The sequence below is a fragment of the Dermochelys coriacea genome, chromosome 7 (genome assembly GCF_009764565.3).
Source record: "Dermochelys coriacea isolate rDerCor1 chromosome 7, rDerCor1.pri.v4, whole genome shotgun sequence".
NCBI classification, from domain to species: Eukaryota; Metazoa; Chordata; order Testudines; family Dermochelyidae; genus Dermochelys; species Dermochelys coriacea.
Window position 1 is genome coordinate 7,329,677 of NC_050074.1, and position 12,885 is coordinate 7,342,561.

At 44.9% G+C, this 12,885-nt stretch overlaps 1 protein-coding gene across 2 annotated transcripts in view; it reads right to left on the reverse strand.

Moving 5' to 3' along the window:
* Window positions 1–12,885, reverse strand: part of LRIG1 (leucine rich repeats and immunoglobulin like domains 1) — a 125,213-nt gene that overhangs the window by 21,508 nt on the left and 90,820 nt on the right. For both annotated transcript variants that reach the window (XM_038409093.2, XM_038409092.2), the window contains exons 4-8: window positions 11,761–11,898; window positions 10,453–10,596; window positions 7,678–7,821; window positions 5,513–5,656; window positions 2,048–2,191 (exon numbers count right to left, since the gene is read on the reverse strand). In XM_038409093.2, coding sequence (XP_038265021.1) covers window positions 2,048–2,191; window positions 5,513–5,656; window positions 7,678–7,821; window positions 10,453–10,596; window positions 11,761–11,898 — 714 coding nt within the window. The remainder of the gene's footprint in view (window positions 1–2,047; window positions 2,192–5,512; window positions 5,657–7,677; window positions 7,822–10,452; window positions 10,597–11,760; window positions 11,899–12,885) is intronic.

The window sequence follows — 12,885 nt, forward strand, 5'->3', positions numbered from 1 at the left end:
CCCCCTTGCACTGGACACAAAAGAGGCTCTGCATTTGCTACAAAGGGCGCAGATCTACCCATTCCTGCTCCCCTGTTTTTTCTTTGGAAGCCTTTAGTCCCTGCACTGACAGCTGCCTGGGAGAAGGCCCTCTCTGAATGCCAGTGGTTGAAAGGCTTAGGCTTAAAAAAGAATCACTTTTCAGTCACTTCCTCCCGTGTGGAACTCAATAAAGGAATAAATAAGATGTGTCCAGTACAGTAAGCAGGGAAGGGAAAGCTCCTCTGTTCTATGTCCTTTTCATTAATCGAAGCATAATGGGGCTCAGTGAAGGGGAATAAAAAAGTATCACCCTGTATTTCTTTTTCAAAACCAGAATAAAAATCCAGTAAACACAACCGGCCTTGAAGGCTGAGCTGTTAAACCTGTCTGAGGGATTTCATGGCAGCTGAGATGGAAGAACCGTGCAGGCCAGATCCTCGGCTGGTGCAAACGGAAGGAGCTGTCCTGAGGACACTGGAACAAGTTGTCCAGGGAGGTGGTGGGTTCTTCCTCTCAAGACTAGCTGCCTTTCTGGTAGATACGCTTTAGTCCGACACAAGTTACTGGACAGCGGTGACATTCTGTGGCTCTTATCATGCAGGAGGTCAGATTAGAGGATCTAATGGTCCTGACTGGCCTTAAAATCCAGGAAACTAGGATGATGAATCCATTTGCACCAGCCTGAGGATCAGGGCCAGACTGCTCTTTTCCAATGTCACATTGTTCAATGCCATAGACTTTGTTCTTCCCTTGTCTGGTCAACTTGCAGGAATACTCCCTGAAACATACGTCATCAGCTAAAGAGGACGGAACAATGACTGGAAAGATCATTTCCCATGCTCTGCCAGGGCACTTTGAAGCTCTCTCTTTATAACATGGCAGTTGATTTTTTTTTTCGCTTGTGTTACAGATAGGGAGTCAAATCCACACAAAGTTTCATAATCAAAAAGAGGCCCCCTTGTCCCTGCAACATCGGGCCCGAGTCTGCTCCCACAGAAGTCAAAGGGAAGATTCCCATTGACTTTAATGGGATTAGGACTCATAAGAAATGCAGGCTGCCATCATCAAATTCTTCTCCATCTCATGCAGACTAGTAAGCATGTCACTTGCAGCATCCATTGTCTTGTCAGTCTTATTGTCTGGGCCCAAGCCTAAGTGCAGCTTTGTGTACAGTTCTTCTCCATGTCAGCAAGCCGTCATCTCTCTAGCCCAGACTGAACCTCATTGATCTTGCCAGCCAGTCAGTGTTATTTTAGGATAGATTTTATATTACATGTATTGGTTAATAAAAGGGGGAAAGGAAAGCATGTAAAAACGCTTGAGCGATGGAAAGATTCTTCTTCACGTATAATTGGATTTACAGTGGAACCTAAACTGGTGTCTTAAGATTCAGTCCTTTTATGAGGTGCTTCAACTAACGCTGAACCAGATGCACAGCTCCATCGAACTCAAAAGGACACTATGGAAAATGCTGCCGTTAGAGCTGAAGAAGGGTTCAGAGATCAGGGCTTTCAACAATGCGTTTAGCTCAGCACATTCTGCTCTGCCAGGCCTAAATCTGAAAGGGGAACCACAAAAACAATGAATCTAAAATAGGCCACTCATGAAAAATTTTGCCCCCCGACCAGCACAGAAATTCATCTTATCCAAGTGCAGAGCTGTCAACTAATTCTGAATACTAATAATTTTACTCTGCACTTTTAAAGCTCCTTTCAGGCTAGGATCTGACAAAACATTCACTAGTCCAGGCACTGACAATAAAGGATACATTGGGATCCCTTCCCTCCTCAACACTGAAATACGGCCACTTCTGGGGTGAAGCACAACAGCTGCTTAACAGCGCACAGGAACACTTACGAGAACATACAACTGTAAAGCAAGGAAGAATGCTGCATCCAAACAAAAGTGCAGAGGGAGATTTGGTTTGCAGAAAAAATTATTTCCTGCGTTAGTCAGGGGAGCAGGGTTAGCAGTTCGGGCACACATGTGTGTGTACGTGTGCGCACGCGCGCGCCAGGTAACTTACAGAACACGCAGGTTTTTGAGTCCTTTGAAAGCTCCCTCTGCGATATGGTTGATGGAATTGTGGCTGAGTCGCAGCATATGCAGCCCTCCCAAGTCTGCCAAGCTCCCCTCATCCAGTCTGGTTAGGTTGTTATAGGACAATATTCTAAAGAGAAAACCAAACAGAAATCCAATCACTCTAGCTGGCATTGCCTGAGCCACTCCGCAATATCCATGTTGTCTCTAAGCACATCTATGGCTCCCCTGCAGCTCCTATAAAACACAGTTACTGTAGGGAGGCAGAACAGGTTAGTTAGGAGAAAACCAGGCGAGCAGTTTGCGAATATCACCAAGGGGAGAGGGGATGACCTCCCGGAGCATAACAATGAGAGACAGATCAGGTGACACTAAGCGTATAAGTCAATCTCTGGTTATGATTCTATGATACACAGCCATCGGCATCAACCCCGGTTGGGCCCAATCTCTCCTCGCAGCTGGACTCAAAGAGGTAAGAGTGGAGACAATCACCCTTCCCTCCTCACTTTGAGGCTGCAAGATGCTGGCACCTTCAGAAAGGAGGATTCTGAAATCGATGCAGATTCTTTGCCTGGCCTTGGCTGTTGCATCTTCACGCACTTCTGCAAGGGGAGCCCCAGACGGCTAGGTGTGGGTGTCTCAACGCCAGTCCAAAGTGCAGGCCAAAGCAACTGCACCATGTAGCAACTCAACATGTAGCAATGCACATTTTAATATTCCCCCTTTGTGCAAAGTAAAGGTCACCAGCCCTCCTCCAGTCCCTCTGCCCTTTTATCTCAGAGTGCAAAGCACACTGGAGATGACTAACTGCAATGTCTAACACTGGAGGGCTTTCATCCATCCTTTTCCCATTGCAAGTGCTCTGTCTGGCTTTTTTATAATACTGCTCCCTTGCCATTTTGTAGCTGGTACTAAGAAAAGCTAACAGGCAGGCAGTGCAAGAGAGATGAGGAGGCTCCTTGGACCAGCCAACCGGAGGAAAAGTAGGGAATGCTGCTAGCAGTCACCAACTCCTCAGGCAATGAACAGCCCTACCCTTATCGGAAAATGCTACAGTATTGCCCCAAGCACCACAGCACTGCTACTGCAAAGGGACTGTGACACCTGTCCAATCAAGGACTGTCCTGGTGAGGGGAATTCCCTGATATAGCACAGGCAAAGCCATCACTTACTAGCCCAGGGAGCAGAGTGCATGGCTGGTTGTAGTCAGATTTCCCCCGCGCTCAGTTTACTCTCAGTTGCTGGAGTGGCCCTTTGGGACTGCTGGCAGTTGGGTACACATCAGAGTAGCCTCTGCGCTGCTCTAATGTGCCCTAGTGACTAAATAAGGCCCAGCATTGGGGTGGGGGTGCACAAGTAGTGTACATTTCCTCCCCCCAAAGGTTTGGCACCAACCCAAGCTGAGAAGGACCAGAAAGTTGGCCCACAGGGTGGGTGACTCAGGAGTTCAAGACCCCATGGAAGTCACTGAAACTTGTAATCCTAAGTCACTTAGGCACCTTTGAAAATCTCACCCATTTTGCTCTGGCCAAATACTGAAGCTCTTTGTAATATAGGCAATGAAAACAATCTCTCAACTCTCTTCAAACCTCCGGATTCCTCGTTTAGCCCTGCCTCTAACCAGCCCACTTAAAAATGTGTCTAGGACACACATGAAAGTCACTGCACAAGCCAAAACCTAAGTCAAAACAGATATATATTCTTAAGCACCGCAAGTGTCATTTACTTGGCAAATGAGCCGTCTGTCTTTTGAATGTACGAGCAGGAAGGCGTTGGAAGAAATTCAGCAGAGATTAATGAGTTTCAAAAAGGCACAGGACAACATACTTTAGTTTCTAAAGAAGCTATAGTGTTAGTTATGAAGAACTGGCAGCTGATCAAAATTATGTCCTCACCTGTGATTAAAGAATTTGGCTTAACCCTCCCCCTGACATACACACAAAAACCCACTGCTAGAAAGTAATCCTAAACCTGGCTAGGGAAAAAAACAGTTCCCTTTGATATTACCCAGAAGGGTTTCTGCTAAGACCAGTAAAGGTATGTTCCCTTCAATTTTTCCTGACGTCACTTGAAGATGGACAGCAGCAAGCTTTAGAGTATCTGTGGGTATGGTGCAATCAGATGGAGAGTTTCAGATGCTCGGCACCAGGTCTTCAGTATGCTCATATCTCAGCCTCCCGCTCAAAGAACAGGCTGATTTACAAAACAGCCCTTTTTCTTCCTTGGTACTTTACATTAACCAGGTTGTGAGAGAAGTAGGCAGGTCTGCACTGCTTGCCCTACATTTCCATCACTCTCCCAGTGAGAAACTGCTAGCATTCTGCTTCTGCAGCATGATATTTTGGAACAGCCTAGCTAAAGAGCTCTTCTCGGCTGGTGGCAAGCTGGCCGTATGGAGCAGAGAGAGTGATGATAATAAGGAAACCAAAAGGAGTACATGGTACCCTGTTAGACAGCCAGAAGTTTTATTTCTGATCTACATTTGAGTGTGTTACATTTTCCATGACATTTCATTTCCATGAATTCAAACAGTTGACTTGTTCATGAACATTTTCTCCAGACAATATTTCTTCTCTCATCATCAAAACATTTCTGAATTTGAGATCTAATATCTTTCTCAATGGAAGGGGGAACTCCTAAAAATGTTTAGCTAGAGAAGATCTGCTCTAGGAATTATTCTGGGGGTAGTTCTCTGGCCTGTGTTATACAGAAGGTCAGACTAGATGATCACAATGGCCCATTCTGGCCTTGGAATCTATGAATCTCCAGGCAGGATGAATCTGAAAGCAGGAGCTACATTTCCATAATAAAACTGAATTTGTCACGTTTTTCTTTTAAAAACAAATCTATATTGTGTTTTCTAACCAGACAGCTAAGCATGTTTAGGGAGTGACTGCTAGTCCTGTCAATATTGCAAGCATCCTAAATGTGTCTCCTTCATCTGAACATTAGCAATGACAGAGATGCCGACATCTCTCCCCTGAGGTCGCATACATTTTTATTTATCGAAGAGATCGTAAATGAAATGTTCACAGCTGGGAATCTCAGGAGAACAAGGTCAACCTGTTTACCTTCCAACAGATGAGCCCTATAGTAAGAGTCATGTACAAACAGAAGAGACAAGAGTAAAACACTTCACTCACTGCTTTTGAGGTAGCCAGATGTTAGGTGGTTTAAATGTGATTATTTATTATGTCAACTGTAAAATACAGACTAATCAAGCAAAGTTTTCTCTGAGCTGTATAGTTTATTCAGTGCAAGAGAACACAGGTCTTGCAACTAGATAACCTAAAAGGAGCTGCAAACTGTGACCTCAATCTGCCTTTTCATCCCTGTAAATGAACGTATTTTTTTTTAAGCAGGATCTATTCCTTATGCCCAGCACAAACACCTTTCGAGCAGGTACTGTAATAACTAACAAGGTCATTATGACTATCAGGAAGCAACTTACAGCTCATGCAGCTTCTGACAGAACTTCCAGCTCTCGGGGTTGATGTAGGATATCAAGTTGTTACTAAGGTGAAGTTGGTGGAGAGATGAGAGGCCATAGAGGGAGCCGCTGTTCACTTGTGTCAGGCTGTTATACTCCAGGTGCCTATGAAGACAAGCAGGATAAATGACAGACTATCCATACCGTGAGGCAGCACCAGTCTCATTTTGATGAAGTTGAGGACTTCCAAAAAGAGCTGGGAAACTTTCTATAAAATCTTCACTATTCTTTTAAACCCAGTTCTGTATATCTCAACACACACCCACACATGCACGCATCTGTGTGCGGCCGCATGCTGAGTATGCAAATACAAGGACACACGGGAGAAAAAAAAATATGGAGCTATGTAATCATCCTTTGTTCAGATGTGAAAACTGCCTCCCATGCACACTCCACGCCTTCTCCCAATGCCAAACCAGGAGTTAGTTCCCAGAGCTCTGTTGCAACAAAGGCTAAATGGTATTGCTCAAACTCTTTTATATTCCCCTAAAGAATTGGACAAAGCTAATCACTGTGTATCAACAAGCTTTAAGAAGTCTCTGGCATTGTTGTTTATCTATTTTAGGGTTCTATACTGCTGCTCACCATCACAGCATTTGAGTGCCTTCCATGTAAAACCAACAGCAAAGTTTACCAGATCTCATGGAGTTTCTGGCACATCTCCCTTTTGGGGATCAACACTATGTTGGGTTAGGATTTGGGGTTGGGGAATTGATAAGGTTTGGGAATAAAAGGGTATTTGAACTGTGAATGTCACTTATGCTGGAAAGGCCTTGCAATGTTTCCTAAAGATTTCTAAAGGATGCAGAAATATATTTGCAAAAAGAAAAGGAGTACTTGTGGCACCTTAGAGACTAACAAATTTATTTGAGCATAAGCTATGCATATATATATATATATAGCTTATGCTCAAATAAATTTGTTAGTCTCTAAGGTGCCACAAGTACTCCTTTTCTTTTTGCGAATACAGACTAACACGGCTGCTACTCTGAAAGAAATATATTTCAAGGGGATTCTACCTTGTACATAAAGGCATAAATGGTCCATCTGAAATCTTACTAGAAGAGCTCTGGTTGACCACGATGTGGAAGTGGAGCGAGACTGTTGTTAAATCCTTCTGTCCAGCTTCCACTCCAAGTCAATTCCATGGATGGTCGCCTAATCACAATGGTAATGCAAGGAGATCCTACAATGTGAGGCACATGGCTGTGTCCCCATGCAGAGCCCCTTTGAAGTCAATGGGGTCCTGAGAGGCACACTACAGGATCAGGGCTTTAGTTTGCACACAAATATATGTGATGTCTCTGAAATAATCCCTTCCAGAGGATGTGTACTGAACATCTGGCTGGCAGCATTCAGAAACCAGGGATCTCTGGGACCATATTCTAAGCAGTGTTGGATATATTGGTGTCATATCTCCACATAGCAGGAGGTGTTTCTCAGGACACTAAATGAGGGCAGCATCCAAAAGATGAGAGCAGTGGGAATTTACCTGGAAACACAGGTTTCAGAGTAGCAGCCGTGTTAGTCTGTATTCGCAAAAAGAAAAGGAGTACTTGTGGCACCTTAGAGACTAACAAATGTATTAGAGCATAAGCTTTCGTGAGCTACATGTAGCTGTAGCTCACGAAAGCTTATGCTCTAATAAATTTGTTAGTCTCTAAGGTGCCACAAGTACTCCTTTTCTACCTGGAAACAGTAATCCTTTCAACTAGTGTAATCTGGTCAGAACCACCAGCCAAGCATAGGCAGCCAAACTCAATACACTGACACAGGGAAACAGGTTGCTGGAGAAAGGGGAAGGGTTACATGTGGCAGTACCCCACAATCCAGTGCATGCATGGCACAGAAAGAGGCACCAGTAAAAGCATTACACCTTTACACCTTCCCTTCCTTTTTACTATCGCCTCAAGTAAAGCAGTGTGGAGGTGACAAAGCAGACCAGAGACTGGGTATCTAGTGGATGAGAGGCTGAACCGAAGATCTCAGAGCACAGAAATCCTCCACCGGCTGTTGTGTGACGGCAGGTCATATGTCAAGAGTGCCCACCAGTCCCTGGAAGAACTGTGGGGGAAAGGAGGAGATCACGGGAGAAGTAGAAAATAAATCTCTTTCCCCCAACTTACAGAACTTGCATCTTGGCCAGACCCCAGAAGGCCCCATCGGTCAGTTTGCTTATGTCGTTGCGCTGCAGCTTCAAAACGTCTAAGCTGTCCAATCCATGGAACGTCAGGCCTTCAATCAGGCGGATGCGATTCCGGTTTAACTCCCTAAAATCATCAACACCGTGGAAATGTATTAAGTCCCCGTCTTTCTCATGCAATCATCTGTGTGACACACAATGGGGCAGAGGAATGCCGACAACTTCTCCATGGACTGTTCCCATGAGAGAGCAGAAGGGCATCAGAAACGGGCCAGGAAAGTCACCGTGGCCCATTCTCTCTTAAACAAACTCCTTCTTGAGCAAACTCAGAGCGTTTCCCGGAGCCCCCAACCATTGGGGCTCGAGGCTTCAGTTCTGCTCCAGCTGAATTTAAGCCCAGAGTAGGGTGACCAGATAGCAACGGTGAAAAAACAGGATGGGGGGTGGAGGGGTAATAGGCACCTATATAAGAAAAAGTCCAAAACACAGGACTGTCTCTTTAAAAATGGGACATCTGGTCACCCTAGCCCTGAGGAAACTCCAATATAGGGCAATAAGTAAAATGGATGTAGAATAATAATCCCCTCTCCCATATAGTTTTCGGATAAGCCATTTATACTTTTCATCAATTGAGTTCAACCTTCACAATTCATCTGTTCCAATGCAGAAGCACCATTCAAACCCATACAGTTAGGGATCAGCATTACATCCTTACAAACCTCTATTTATAAAGGCTTGTGGCTTGTAACAGGCCAGTAAAAATTTACTCTGACAAACATATGTCAAGTGTGACCCCAGATGTAAATTTTATTACTAGTTTGGAAGGATAACCTTCAGTTTCCTTGATAACATCAGCCTTTTTTCCCTATATTAAGAAAGTAATAAATAAAGAAACAAGAGGTTTCCGATGAGACCTCCAAAATGTTTGGTTTATTAAGCATTTTTTTTTAAACTAAGGAAAGTCAAAACCTCCTGGTAGACGTTCAATGCTGAAGGAAACGTGAATCCTGTATGTATCCAACGGAAAATTTACACCCAAGGGTGTACGCAGTCAAGCATCTCATAAGCAAGCTTCCCAAGGGACAAGCAAAATGTGGCTGGGTAGTAGCAGTAGTTTTTAAATGAAGCCACGGGCGGTGGCAGAACCCCCACTTCAGGAAGGCTAGTCCCCCAGCCCTGCCCCCACCTGCTGGAGTTCTAAGCCCCTCCACCCCATGGCTAGAGCTCTGGCTGGCCTGCCCCAAGCTTCCAGACCCCCTGGCCACCCGAGGTGCCCCAGCCTCTCTGGCCGGTCCCACCCCCGGGCCAGCCCAAGTCACCCCAGGCTGCCCCTAGCCACCACAGGCTGCCCCTAGCCTGAGCCCCAAGCTCCAGGCCACCGGCCAGCTTCAGGTGACAGGGGGAGTAAGAGCAGGGCCTCAGGGCAGAGCATGGGCAAGGCCATGGCCTGCATATGGGGAGGCTTACCCTCCCCTGACCTTCGATATCCACTGACCATGACTAAAGCTTGAACAAAACTGTTCTGGGCGCTTTGGGTTTACTTAATGGGGTGGTGATGGTTTGCCATTTAGAGGTACTGGTTTCAATCTTCTCTATGGTCTTTTGTGCAAACAGAGCTTGATCCTAAGCCCACCAAACTCAGTGAAAAGACTGCAGCGGGCTTTAGATAGAGTCATAGACTTTAAGGTCAGAAGGGATCATTATGATCGTCTAGTCTGACCTCCTGCACAACGCAGGCCACAGAATCTCACCCACCCACTCCTGTAACAAACCCGACCTACGTCGGAGCTACTGAAGTCCTCAAATTATGGTTTAAAGACTTCAACGTGAACAGAATCCTCCAGCAAGTGACCCGTGCCCCACACTGCAGAGGAAGGCGAAAAAACCCCAGGGCCTCTGTCAATCTGCCCTGGAGGAAAATTCCTTCCCAACCCCAAATATGGCGATCAGCTGAAACCCTGAGCATGTTGGCAAGATTCACCAGCTAGACACCCAGGAAAGAATTCTCTGTAGTAACTCAGATCCCACCCCATCTAATATCCCATCACAGGCCATTGGGCAGATTTACCGCTAATAGACAAAGCTCAATTAATTGCCAAAATTAGGCTATCCCACCATACCATCTGATCCGGCCTGTAAAGAGGAAAAGCTGAACTCTTAGACTGACTGTTTGCACATAAGGCACATTTATAGATGCACATGTAGATCTCTGCCTATGTAGCTCACGCCATACCGCAGCCAAGACAATAGCAATGCGTGTTAGCTCATCAAAAGTATTCTTTTGTCCGCTCAAATATCACTGCACAGTTTAACGACCTTTCTTCCTTGTATTTTTATTGCCGCATAAAGATACCTGTGTGGTCTCGAAAACATAACGTTGTCACTCAGCTCTTTCTGCCCACTTGCAAAACACATTTTTTCCCCAACCAAAAAATTTTTACCAGCTGCTGTAAGGGAAACGGATCTATTTGATACTGTAAATAGCTGAGAGGCTCATCAGTTACATTTTTTTCATCTAAAATGAGTGACCTAAATAAGTAATAGGTACAAGATGGACAAACACACACACGGAACACCCCACCCCCACACTCTCCTAATTTGTTTTATTAGGTGTCACCATAGGACTATTAAATATAGCTTATTCCAAGTTTTATAGATGTAGAGTGAGGAAGGGTTGCATTTGGTGTGTATGTCCTCAGGGAAATTTTGTCTCCATAAAGTTTGGTTAACCTTAATTAAGGTGCACATTTCTACTCACAGTTGTGTTAGTCTGGGTAACTTGAATGCCTTAACAGGAAGCAGGGTGATCCTGTTTTTACTCAGTCGAAGTGTTAGCAGGGACCTTGACAGACTATCAAAAGCACCAGGCTCCAGGGTGCTGATTCTGTTGCTCCCCAGGTTGCTGTAATAAATCAGCACAGAAAACATAACGGTTGTGTCAGAGGCCTTCGTTGTTAGTTATCAGCCTTTGTTTGGTCTCCAAACGGGCTGGTGAAATTAGACACATTACATTGGAACCGAGCAGGTTTGGGGACAAATAAAAACAAAACACGCCTTCCCAGGACACATTGCCAGCACCTAGCAATGGAAGGTGCTGAGTGCCCCTTCAGAGATGCTCAGCACCACCTACTCCAATGAAGGAGACAGTCGGGGGGCTCACTGTCAGACCCACAGCATATAGGGGCCATTGCTGTCACCTCATTCTGATGGTTCCAAAAATTGATGGCCTCCAGACAGGAGTGGGATCAAACCCACAGCATACACACTCCTTATGCACAAACACGGCTTATGAGCAGAACCTATGGTAGCTGTTTGAAATGTATGCTGAAGCATCATTATTCTGCGCCTTCTAGAAAACACACAACGTACATCACAGACCCCATACACATTAGGATTATGCTGTATTTTTCCTGCATGGCTCAAGGGGAGCTCGTTTGGCTCCCACTGACTGCTGGTATTTATGGCTATAAAAACAAGGGTTACCCAACGTCCATTTTAACATGACTATGTGATCACAAGGAAAACAGCCACTTTTCCCCAGATGCATGTGTCTGATTTCAGAAGCAAGGCACAGACCTCAAGGTACACAAACACCTGCCCGGGATGGTCTAGGCTAGGTATGCTTAATCCTGCCTCAGTCTGGGGGTGGACTAGATACCCTCTCTTCCAGCCTTATGTTTCTAGGATTCCCATTATGGAACAGCTATCCCTGCTCTGGATAGTTGTTTTGGCTTCAGGTTTCCGTAGCAATGCAGAATGCTCGTACCTGAAGGGCACACGTGCCTTTCTCTGTCACTGTACACCGCTCCCAGTGCAGCTGGCAAAATGACAGTCTCTGCATTATTCAGACACATCCGATAACAAAAAGACAAGGCTGGTGGGGGTGGGAGGCAGGGGGAACAGAGACACAACTGTCTGAGTTTTAATTCACTGTTCCATGTAGAACGCACAATTATAATGTTCTATTTGAAATGTTTGTTAGCAACCTTTTTTTTAAGGCAATTTTAAAGGCCTCCTTTTTGCTGCGGTAACTCGACTAATGCTGTTCTGAACAAGAAGAACTCACAGCTCCTTTATGGGAAGTCCCTGTGGAAAGCAGCCGCTTCGTATTTCCGTGATGTCATTGGAACTCAGGTCCAACGTTTCCAGGGCAACGTAAGGCTTCAGTTGACTTGCTTCAATGCTGCGGATCCTGTTGTGATGCCTGAAACAGACAGGATGAGAATTGGAGAGAATCAAGTTTCCTTAAAGAAAATAAATATAACCAGAGAGAGCAATTGATTCCATCAGTCGCCAGTTGGCTTGCCACACTGGTATTTAAACGTATTTCAAAAAACAACGGTCCAATCAGAAACCAGTGTCAGAGATACATACACTGGCTCCCTGCTGTTTCTCTGGCTAGTCAGACTGTAGTAAATCACAAACATTTGGAGTTTTTTCTATTTTGGTACAAGACTTTCTTTGATAACTACCGAGTCCACTGATGCATTTTCCTTCCAGAGATTTGGGCCCAATTCTGGATCCCTTCCATCCCCTTAACTCCCAAGATAAATGCATTATTAAGAGAGACTGCAGGATTGGGATTGTCACAGGAATTCTCCCAGTGTTGACTGATGACTTAGCAAATTGCCAAAATTCCATAACACACACAGGCTGGGATTTTTCAAAGGGAGATAAATAGTCACCCAAATCCCAGTGAAAGCCTCTGGGGGTTGTTTGCCTAGTTGCTAGGCCCTTTTGAAAAGTCCCAGCTCTAAACTACATAACAATGATTTCTAACACATAGAAACAGTATCCAGGGGCTTGATTCTGCAATCATTTCCTAGCATATTGTTTACTACCCTAGACCAAACTGTGTGCTTAGAATAACTCTCGGCACTAAGCATTGCACTCAGCAGTGTTTGTCGGATCTGGCCCCAAAGTAATGATTCAAGCCAGCTGCATTTTCATCAATAGTCTGGAGATTTAACATTGGAATTGTTTTGCTCACAGAAAGCATTACAAATCACTCACTGGATTTCCACAGCTGTCAAACAACTGAAGAGCTCCAAATCTGTTTGCACCTGGAGAGTTTAGTTTTAAAATAAAAGCCCTCTCTTTTCTTTCTAACTCCTTTTTGGCCTGACTCAGAAGGAAGAACAGTAACCAAACTTTAAAATCTCTCCTCTATATATTGGGCATTAGACACAAG